Here is an 11,594-nt window from a genome sequence, read left to right on the forward strand (position 1 = left end):
TAAATATGTATTTTTGAGCTATTCAAATCTCAACCTCCTTGATAAGTGACGTTTTAAAATCATAGACTGGCTAGCTAGACAGCTTGCTGAGCATCAGTTTGATTTCAAACCCTATTTTTGGTAATGCTACGTTACGAATAAGATAGTGAGAGGAAAATCATTTTTAATTACCGTCTAATTCGTAGATACACAACCGGATCGATGCAGATGAAGCAGGACTTCTTGTTGATGTGTAGCACATGTCCTCTGAAGTGCATCCTCTTCTGGAAAAACTGCTTTCTAAATGACATTTCTGAAAAAGTCCCTTCAGGAATGAGAGTATTTTCACCACAAATTTACCAGAAATACTGTAGTGTACTGTAATTTAATACATTAGGATACGGTTTTGGGCATCTGTGCTGTTGCTTCAAATTGGCCAGCCCACAATGCATTGCTGACTCATAATATAGTATGTGGAAAAAATGATGCCTAAAAAAATCCTCAAAATTTACAATATGCCTTAAAAAATCCTGCAAATTTAGAATGTCCCTTAAAAAATTCAATTTTATTCAAAAATAGTATTTATAAAATAAAAATTAACAGCTTTTTTTTTTTTAAACGTTAACTTTAATATTTCCTTCCTTGACTATCTTTCAATCATTCCATGGTTTATGTAGATCTTTACCTAGTACGAGCGATTACTGAGTACATCTGTTGTACCCATGCATACGTTCTGTGTACGATTGTTTTGTTGCCTTTTTACGCAGCTATTCAGATTTTATCTATGTTTGCAGATACCCTGGTACCGAACAGGTCTTGAACCCGACACATGCGCCAGTGCAAGTACACACGACGCTTCTCTTTACATATTTGACCTAACAATTTGGGTTTCTCTGCATTCATAAATCTCCCTTTGAATCAGTCAAAAATGCAGAACATTTAAGTGCAATAAATCTTATTGAGAGTTCTCTTTGAGGATGCAAAAAACATTTTGCATGGTGCAAGAATTAAACATTTTGGAGCATTAAGGTTGATAACGAGTAGCTAGGCAGATTCTAAAACGTGCAGTTTCCCCAGATTATTAAAAAATAATCACATCAACTTTTGATGACCATATAAAGACAAAAACTGGAGATTTGAACCGTAAGAGGAAATAAACAAGAGATTAGATGAACATTTGGTCTTCAAAATAAATCACTAAACAGCTGCTTCACTTTTTGAACCGTAATGATCTTAGCAGTTAGATTCTGACTTTGGGAGAATGTTTAATGTTCACAGGTTCATAAGTCTTCATATTTTCTGTGTGAACAGAATATACATATTGTTACAGTTTAAGAACATGACTATAGGAACAAGAGCGTCACTCTCTCCAAAGAAAAAGAAAAAAACCTCGTCGGTTCATCAACTCTTCTTTGTTTTCACTTCACGACAAACTCAAAATTTCTGTTAGAAAAAATATATATTAAACTCTGTTAGTACACAGCTCCCACAAGACAAAAACATAAAGTGCTCTGTGCCTCATCGTGGAGGGTTTGGAACAACACGGAACGCAGATTGGACAAGTTGCAAAAACATGAACTACCATCGGTAGAGTTTCAACATAAACAAGATCAGAAATTCATATCAATAAGAAATAGTGCATGCAAACTCCCGCTAAAATTAATCTCTAATGTACCAATGCCGCTGCACAGAAATATACAATCAAAAAAAAGAAAATAATAGAGAAATTGTCCCACGAGTTCAAAGTCGTGCTGGTATTCGGTAAAGAGTGAAGTGGTGGTCCAGCATGAAGAGCGTTTGTTTCACTTCCCTCTTTGCTTCAACGCCTTCACGAGTTCAGTCGGGGCCTGATGTCGACAGAGACCAGGAACATTATGTTCATTTAATAAACGCAATACAAAGAAATCAATGACAATTCACTTCCATGTATCTGCTTTGTTATTCCTCATCAAACCGTAATAACCACACGCACTTAAAAGTAAAGTTATTTGTGTTATGCTTCGTCCAGTAGACACTGACCTGCGAGGTATTTGGCACCAACTAACATCAACATGCTGCCCATGATGTAGAGGCCCAGGGGGACGCTGCTGAAGATACTCGTCTCACCTTTTGGTCATTTAAACAACGAGAAGAGCAATTATACAACAAAACAAACGCACCCTGAAAAAGACAGAATTCAACGACACCAACCTACTGACAGATACGGTCACACATATTTATATCAGGAGATATTTTGTGCGTCAATATTCACTATTCAACGCCTGGTGAGGTTTGGTTATTTTGACCAAAATAAGGTGTCACATAAAATGAACAATTCACAAAACAGTAGAAGAATTAGACACGTCCATTACTTGCAGGTTAAGCCTCAAACATGTTCAAGTATGAGCCGCTTTAATGATTTAAAGGATAGAGCTTCAGCAAAGACATCGTGACAAGAAGAGGAATTTGGTGCTAATCACTTACATTAAAAATCCTTTAGGAAGGAGTCTCTTAACAACTATTAGAGCTACAAAACAATCCTTTCACTGCCAGGAAGATATGTGAACCCATCCTTTAATACTTGGGAAAAGTTCAAGTTTTAATTTCACGGTTCTAATAATATTGTAGTCTACAAACACAACATGCGAGTCTGAATTTGGCTCGTCAGTGAGCGCTAGACTTCCTACCGTTTCCATTACAGACGGGCTCCGTCGTCTCCCAGTTCATGGATTTCTGAACCGCCTTCTTCCATCGAGCGTACCGAAACTCGCTCTCTGAGAACACACAGACAGACCTTTCACGTTTCAAAGCGGGCGGCTACTGAGGACGTGTCTTTTCCCAGACGGCGGCGGCGGCTCACCGTACCTTCGGGGTTAATCTGAGGCTCGAACTTCTCGGAGGTGACTTCGCTCAGGTCCTCTGGGCTCAGACTCCACACGCTCACCCCCTCTGCTGATCCTGCTGCCATCGCTGCACCGAGAGCTGTGGTGTCAGGCATGGACGGCTTCACTGCAAACAATCAGGACGATAATAAGAACAACAATCATGTTGCAATACTTTGAAGAAACTCTAATACTCAATACTCATATTATTGATGCATTTGTAGGGACTTATTTCTGCATTTTAGGTGTTCAGCTTTGTAAACCAACACTGTTTTTACTGCATATTGACACATTCATGTAAAACTAAATGTGAAAAATTGCAAGCATGAGCAATACTTTTACATTTTTCTGTAAAAATCATGTCAAACATCTCGTGAGTGCAGATTCACACTGGACCTCACGGTGATCTACTGAAGAACCAGAGTTTATGTATTGTGTACCAGCTGATCACTGATCTGTTTTGACACACTGAATACAGCGACACACATGATAAGATATGAATCTTACCAACAGGGATGCAGAGGATGTCTGCCTGCAGCTGCATCAGCAGCCTGTTGGACGTCATTCCTCCGTCCACCTGGAGCTGAGTCAGCGGGATGCCGCTGTCCTGGTTCATAGCGTCCAGTATCTGCATTCAAACAACAATATCACAATTATTACTGCATCTAATAGAATACGTATCATAAGAAGTTGTGTTAAGGGCAATTTTTACACCAGTGTCACATTTTTATATGAACTTAGAAATGAGTATTATATTAGTTTACAAAAATGTAGCTTGTGCATCACGTGCCAGGCTGCAGTGCTTTTCTCTGATGACCAATTGGAGAAGCAGCTCACCTCTCTAGTCTGGAAACACACAGCTTCCAGAGCAGCGAATGCGACGTGACTCTTATTCGTGAACTGAGTTAACCCACAAATGATCCTGTGAATCAGAGAGGACGGCTGCGTGAATAACCTCAGACGGTGATTTCATTCTCAGCCACGCCGCGGAGTAGATCTCGGACTTACCCTCGAGCACTGGGCTCCCAGTACGGAGCATAAAGACCCGAAAAAGCAGGAACAAAATAACAGCCGTAGGATGTACCGACCGACGCGGCCAGCTTCTCTGCAACGGGAAAGAAGCAGAAAAAGAAAAGGGTTCACCAAAAGTAAATCACAATACATTAACAGACCTGTGTTTCCTTAATTATAAGCAACGTCAGAACTATTTCATATACCCTTCAGGCACACTTGGGGATAAAAGATCATTTTCTTGACGATGCGATACAGATTAAATGACACCACACTCCTGAAGATGTCACGTGTGATTCTTCTTCAAAGAGCAGCACATACCGAGCTCTTCAGATGATCCGATGATCCCCAGATTGTCCTGCAGCCAACGAACCACGGCTCCAGCGATGGCCACGGAGCCCTGGCAAGAAGCACCCGAAAGAACATCTTTTGAGATGAGAATGATTATACGGAACATAATGAAAGGAATATTAGTGCATTTATGGTACTGTACCTCGAGCGCGTAGCAGGCAGGTTTGTCTCGGCCGAGTTTGTAGGCCACGGTGGTCAGAAGGCCGTGGTCGGACATGACAGGCTGCGAACGACAGAAGAACAATGCCACTGTGTGCAGGATGTGCTCCGATGTCACCGTTACAATGAAAATCTGTAGTATTGTACCTTGGCTCCTGTGTTTCGCAGGAGAAAGCAGCCAGTGCCATACCTGAAAACACAAAATACATCAAACTACCGATACTAGAGCCGACGCATCTGAAGAGAATAAAAACACACAGAGCCACTTACGTGTTTTTAGCCTGCCCGTCCTGAAAACACATCTGTCCAACCAGCGCTGCCGACTGATCCCCAAGACACTGCGTTTGATTCACACATAAATCCATCAGGTGGCGCCATTGAATGCCTCAAAAACTTCAGAGATTAGATGGAGAGAAGTGAACTTACCCCTGAAATGGGGATACCTGAGAGAGCTCCAGATTTCTGCCAAAAGAAAAGATGAACTTGTTTCATAAGAGTCGCATTAAAAGAGCATTTTGATTCCACGCTGCGATGGCGCCTTGGACGTCGATGGAATATCAAATAAGGAGGTTCAAACTATTCCTGTTAATAGGACGGACTGTTCAAATGTCATTGCTACTTTAAAAAGAAAAATGTGGAGAAATTGTTTATGAACTGAGGATTTGTAGCTAAAATATCAAACCAATAGCAATCATTAAACAGAAGTCAAACACCAGTTGAATTAGTATGAGATACTTTTCGAACGCTAAAAAGCAAAAGGGAATTACTCGTTATTTGACAACACGAGGCCAAATAACACACACACACAGACTCTAACTCTACCGTCTAACGTGAGCGTCAACCTGTATTAACTCAAATGTCTTCACTCCTACACGTGAGGCGATCTCTGTTTAAGTTATAGATGTTTGAAGAGAACGGTCGAGTCAATAAAAACGGTGCAAAAAGAGTGAAGAGATTTCGGGACGTTGCAGAGGAACACGGCCCGTCAATGACAACCAGCCCAGTGACATGCCACCACAGAAGCAATGAGGGACGGGGCGACTCCAGTGCATTTCCAACACACCGTACATGTACGCACCCGTGTGTGTGTGTGTGTGTGTGTTGCTGGGTCTAATGCCTGTGATAAAGCTGTGTCCCTGCAGTCTGTTTGGTTAAACTGTTTTGGGTTTGCACCAACTCTTGTGTGAAATATCCGGCTCTTGAGCAGCTAAATGCTCCACCCTGAATCAGTGTTTTGCACGGTAGGCTCCGTTCACATAATGCAGCTCAGCTACTGAGGCACACGCCTTCACGTGAATCTTGGAAATGCACTGCAGTGACGGCGCGTCCGCCTTGGCCACAGAAAACCAGGACAGGTTGCTGTGCATGAGGAGGAAAATGATGTGATGGCGAGTGTTACTTACCCGGCTAGAACAAATTTTCTACCAGTGAGAGAAGGGAGACAATGGCACACAAGATAAAAGCCTAAAATAATGTATCAGTCCAACTTCATGCACTTAAAACAGAACAACACTCTTTCAACGCACCACTCGAGTCACACTAGACACAGCAATGGCAATATTAGGATCAAACATTAACATGATAGGCTCATTGTAGGAACATTGTGAGTAGAGTTGGCTTTAAATGCTCACCATGAGGCCGTAGATTTCTGAAGAACTCCTCACTCGGGGCAAGATCTCCATGGGAATACCAAAATACCTGACGGGGAAGAGCATCAGTAGCAGAATGATTTGAGCCAATTCTGCTTTTCATATATTTATGAATGAAAAGGCAAATGACAGACGGATGGCGTACGTGCAGAGTTCTGGGTCCCAGTCCAAAGTGTGGATGTTAAACAACATGGTTCTGCTGGCGTTGGTCACATCTGTGCAGTGGACTCCGCCTGACTTTCCCCCGGTTAAACACTGTGTGCCCGCCAATACAAAAAAAATACACACAAAGAGTCAGTTTCTACACCTGTCAGCTCCGGGTCCATCATGACACCTTCGCAACTGTTACTGACCCATATGAGCCAGGAGTCCACGGTGCCGAACATGGCGCGGTGAGACACGACGGCCTCGTGGACCTCGTCCACGTTGTCCATCAGCCAGCGGAGCTTCACCGCGCTGAAGTAGGTGCTGATCGGGAGCCCCGTCTTATGCTGCGGGACGACAACAAACGACTCAGCAAAGGTGTTCAGTTAAGATCAAATATGCAGGAATGACAAATGAGAGAGCAGAGTGTAACTCACCTTCAAGTGGTTCTTATTCTTTCCTGGAGTTTTGTTGATTAGACGTTCGACTGTCGATTGAGTCCGCAGGTCGAGCCAAACTGTACGACAGACACAAAGTTATTACGAGCAATCTGCTGTTTGTGTCCACATCCAGAATGGAAATGAAGGAAACACAACATCAAAACTTTACCGATTGCATTGTAGAGGGGCTCGCCCGTCTCTTTGTCCCAAACAAGCGTGGTCTCTCTTTGGTTGGTCACTCCAATAGCTGGACAGATTCAAGCAACAATTTCCTACGATTTTAGATCGTTAGCGCGTCTTTGAAATAAATGAAAATGTGTGAATGAAATACCTTTAATGTTCGAGATGTCTACGTTGAGCTGGGTGAGCTTTTCACACGTCCGGTCCATGCACTCGTACACCGACTGCAGAATTTCTTTGGGGTCTTCCTCCACCCATCTGAGAATAAAAGGGGAGAAAAAACCCAGCAAATCAGAGCGACACATTTCTAAGTTGTGTAAGCATCTTTAAGGAGTTGTATCGGAGCTTTTCACGAACCCTTCTTTGGGGAAGCTCTGTTTGAGTTCCACCTGATGATGGCTGAGGAGCTCTGCTGTTTTTGAATTAAAGACCTTCAAAGAGAGAGAAATGGCAGAAGGGAAAGACATTAGCTTTCAGCCAATAACACGCTTTATTCTGCATTCATGCAGGGAAAGCTGAACCTGCATTCTGAATGGTTAGATTACACCAGCTGTCATTTGACATGAGAACATGTAACGCACACCTTCAATAATTAGACACGCTAACAGTACAAAATCCTTTCTGCAGTTGTGTAGGCTTTAGGTACAATTAGCACAACCAAAAATATCTCTGCATACGTCAAGTGGCAGTTAATTTAATCAACTCTAATGAGAAGTCACAGTTCAATTAAAATATTGGCCAAGTGAGTTCTTTTCCTTCTAGCTGCAGAGCAAAAACTAAATACACTGAAATGTATCAATAATGGTTAAATAAGCTAGTTTAGCCACATTTTAATGGCAAGATATACGTTTTAAATGGCATTATGTATGGTCAGATTACACCGTTTGTCTCTACAACCAGAGGGCAAAAACCACACGCTCACTTATGACAACAGAAGCAGGCAAATACAGCCAAGGACACCGTCAGTGAGCCACACATTACCAGAAACCGCGTGGAGCTCGTGCCCTGGTCGATGGCTGCAACCAACGGTCCTAACGTTATCCGGTGAGAGGACGCGGCCATGGCGCCGTTCATGGGCAGCACGAAGAGCTTCACCACTGGATTAGAAAACCGATTATCAACACCGGCAAAGCGGCTCAAGCTAAAGGAGAGACTGGGGGGGCGTGGTCCGTCGAGGGGTTGCTACGCAATATTCGTCCTGGCGCACAATGATGACGCGTACCAGGTCTGGGGCGATAGTGAAAAACAGCAGTTTTTCTCACTCCAAGACATTCTGGCAAGTATATTGCAGATTATCTTTAAATACTTAACATTATTAGGGGGAATTTGGGGTTTGGTTTCTTCATAAATCCAAGAAAGAATACAAATAATGTCTTATAATCAATTTGGTAATGATGTTGGCAGGAAAAATATATTCATAAATGTAATTTTAACAATAAAAAAAAAACGATTTAGTTGTTTTCCTGAAGGATGTTGAGCAATATGTAATATACATAGACACTTAATATCTGTATATTGTGATCTATATATGTGTATATTCCCTTATTGTTCTTCTAGTCTTCTGTATTATGCTCTTTTGTTCAATGCAACAATAAAAAACATAATAATTCTCACAAGCATTTCGAAAGATACCAATTCAGTGCTGTATCTATATTTGTTACTGTATCACTGGATTTACTGTAATTGTATCACTCTCAAACTTAGCTCTATGAGTTGATGTTTTGTGACACAGTTTCCATTTAAATTAAATCGTCAGCTGTTATATATATTATATTGGCAACAGGATGTGTTTGCCCCTCAGAAAGAGTCAAAAAGAGTAGTTCCCATACCGGGAGTCGAACCCGGGCCGCCTGGGTGAAAACCAGGAATCCTAACCGCTAGACCATATGGGACGGTACGCACTAACCAAGAGTGAGATTGAGTAAATAAAGAGTATAAACAGACCGATTACCTACCAATTCTGATATATAAATGTATAAATTACCAAGTGCTGTCGTTCGCGATGAACTGCGCAGGCGGAAGCAGCAGGGGGCGTTGACAAAAAAACTGCGACAAAGAAAACAGGAAGTCACAGATACAGTTACTTCCTGTTAGATCCGATCTGTAGGCTACTTGTAGTTTACAGACCTCAATCGGATTTATTTACGTGTGTTTGTAAATATATATTTATGTGGAAATGTGCGTGTATCTGCATTGTATTCTATCTTTTGTTCTTTATATTTGGCGTCAGTTATATCATTATTTTCATTAACTCACTATAGCTCAGTTTTAAAACGGATAAGAATATGCAATTGTTTTATCCTAGCAGTTTAAAGTATTGATCATTTATTAATATGTATTACTCATTTATAAAGCTATTGCGTTATTTAGGGTTTTACCATTACACAAAAACATTATTCTATATTTTATTAGGAAAATAAAAACCTCTATACACAAGCGTACATTAACATTAATATTAAAATAATATAAATAGGTATATTTTTAGCCTGCAGGCTAATTAGCTAGCCTGTAAACTCTGTACTCCTCTTTCTCACACTTTCACAAGACACATTTTTTTCATATCATTTTCTTTAGTCACTCATTACTTATTTCCTAATTTAATGTTATTATAAAGGATTTCTTAGTGTCTCCTTCTTCCTCTGTTAACATACACCCATGGGGATTTTGGTGGGACAGACACTGGCTACAACAAACATGGATTATGTCAAACAATGTCTTTAAATCCTGGTTTCCTCGCGATGGAGACAACTGACTCAGTTTGTAGATATGTTGTCCACATCTCAAAGATGTAGTGACAGTAAATATCCACAAGGGGGCGATAAGTGAACATCCAATAATGATCCCCCTCTCTCTCTTCTTAATGAATGAAGTATTAATAGCTGATAAACATGCTGACAAGACTTTGTACATTTTAATTAACCGTGTATGTTTTCATGAACATAAAACATATTCAAAACGTTGATTAATTGAATTCCAGAACACCATTCAAGCCTTTATTAGTGTACACTGAATATGTTGCACTGAATAAGGATTAAAGTGTGTTTTTGAGGTCTGTAGGTGATGCTATTCCAGTCACAAAAAGCTGATTTTATGCACTTTTACTGACACCGAAGGGAAACTATTTCTCTCATGTTCAGAATTTGCAATTGCATTGCTTATGTATGGTATTTGCAGGATGGCCTTTACAAGTCACCACAAAGCAGTAGGAAGCATCAGATAAATGCTTGAGCAGTAATAATTTCAGGGGTCCACTAAAAAAAAAAATCCAATTACAGTATTACACAAATTCAAAAGTCAGTGGCCAGATTCTGTGCACACATACCAGTGGTCTTGTGCTACAGTACGGAGACTATTCTGTCCTCTTGAACAGGATTCTCAGATTCAAAGCTCGGGAAGTAATGCAACAGTCTCTGTGCTGCTGTGTCTCGTCCCTTCTGCCCTTTCCCGCTTTGCGAGCTCACGTGTGTGCTTGAGTGTGTACTTGTGTGGCTGAGTGAGGTGAACCGGGATAAAATGTTACAGATGAACACATTTAGACTGCCGCGTCCACACAGCCATTAACTCAGTGGATGTACCTACACACACCTATCTCTCGTCTGTAATTGCCGTGTAGGTGCTGTTTGGAGAGCGAGCTGCTAGTTACAGCCAGTTCATTCCTTTCTCGTGTGCACGGCTGCTTGAATTATGCATTGGCTTGTAAATGAATGACAACCCGTTTAATTACACACCTCGTCTTACCGCTAATTCTAAGTTACCTGCCTCTCTAATGCGGCATTATTGCAGCACTTTAACAAACTTGCTTCCGCCGCTATAATCTGGGAACAAAAGTTATTTGAATAAATTAAACAAAAAGCATCAAAGCAGTTGAGATGATCTGCCTGCATGTGATGCTTCTATTAAGATAAATAAGACCTTCTGTTTTTGTCTGTGATGAACAATTTCATCTTGTTTATCATCTTTTGAGTCTTTCTCTCTGTGGACTTGACCCATAAATCTTATTAGAAATGTTCACGTTGTTTCAATTGGAGGATAAAAGCTTGAAGGCCGCTCTATTGTACAGGTGTGTGTGTGTCAGCAGCTGTGACCCAGAATAAGACATGTTTTCATCCCCTCATGTTTTCTCATATACCCCTCATAAGCTCAAGTGAGTGTTTCCTATTAAGGAGGACCACAGTTAATCATTCTCAGTCTACATGTTCCATGCGTCTCATCCTCCATTTGTCCCCCGTGCAAGGACAAGGAGCAAGGGACACGTTCACATGCACAGAGTGGGACTGGCAGAGATGGATGGGGGAGGTGGGCAAGAGAAGCAGAGGAAAAAAAGCTGCATTGGGTTTTGTACGCTTGACTGACTTCAATAGAAACATCGCTGAAAGTAATTTAGATGAGTGGTTTTACGTGTGTTGCACTGCTTTTAACATTTAATTACCTTATACAGCAAAAACAAATTAGAACGGACGCAGAAAACAATCTGTGTGAAAATCGTACTTGCGTTACTACTGTATGACAGAAAAGCACACAGGATGTAATATGTTACCGTTGATGGAGCTGAAGGGACATTATGCAGTTTTTAGTTCCCTTCACATTTAAAAGTAACCAGCGTTCCAATTCATTCCAGAGATTTTAAACTAGCTTCACCTTTATTTTCATGTGACCCTGACAAAAACATGTTAAATGTTCTTTGTTTGCACATTTAGTCCAAGGAAGAGTTAAATCAACCTTGATTTCAAGCATCTTCCACTAAATCCCGTCTCTCTGTAGACGCTAGAAGCTCCCTTGAACAACAAAAGTCTCAGCATTTTCATTCTATATATGCAGCA

The 11,594-nt window shown here is 41.0% G+C and overlaps 1 protein-coding gene across 2 annotated transcripts; it reads right to left on the reverse strand.

Moving 5' to 3' along the window:
• Nucleotides 1-1,241: 1,241 nt before the first annotated feature.
• On the reverse strand, nt 1,242-7,888 carry LOC306715568 (glycerol kinase-like). Of its 2 annotated transcripts, XM_079185977.1 has the most exons (21): nt 7,756-7,888; nt 7,132-7,205; nt 6,926-7,032; nt 6,764-6,841; nt 6,592-6,671; nt 6,364-6,501; nt 6,156-6,265; nt 5,993-6,059; nt 5,765-5,782; nt 4,788-4,823; nt 4,632-4,699; nt 4,509-4,551; nt 4,345-4,425; nt 4,173-4,251; nt 3,849-3,945; nt 3,678-3,762; nt 3,348-3,468; nt 2,824-2,967; nt 2,646-2,732; nt 1,999-2,085; nt 1,242-1,826 (listed from the first exon to the last, which is right to left on the reverse strand). In XM_079185977.1, the coding sequence occupies exons 1-21, from the start codon at nt 7,846-7,848 to the stop codon at nt 1,816-1,818; spliced, it is 1,704 nt and encodes a 567-aa protein (XP_079042103.1). In that variant the 5' UTR covers nt 7,849-7,888; the 3' UTR covers nt 1,242-1,815. The 2 variants fall into 2 exon arrangements, with proteins under 2 accessions (XP_079042103.1, XP_079042104.1); XM_079185978.1 differs by lacking the exon at nt 5,765-5,782.
• Between the last annotated feature and the right edge of the window lie 3,706 nt (nt 7,889-11,594).

The sequence above is a fragment of the Pholis gunnellus genome, assembly GCF_910591455.1.
Source record: "Pholis gunnellus genome assembly, chromosome: 24".
NCBI lineage: Eukaryota > Metazoa > Chordata > Actinopteri > Perciformes > Pholidae > Pholis > Pholis gunnellus.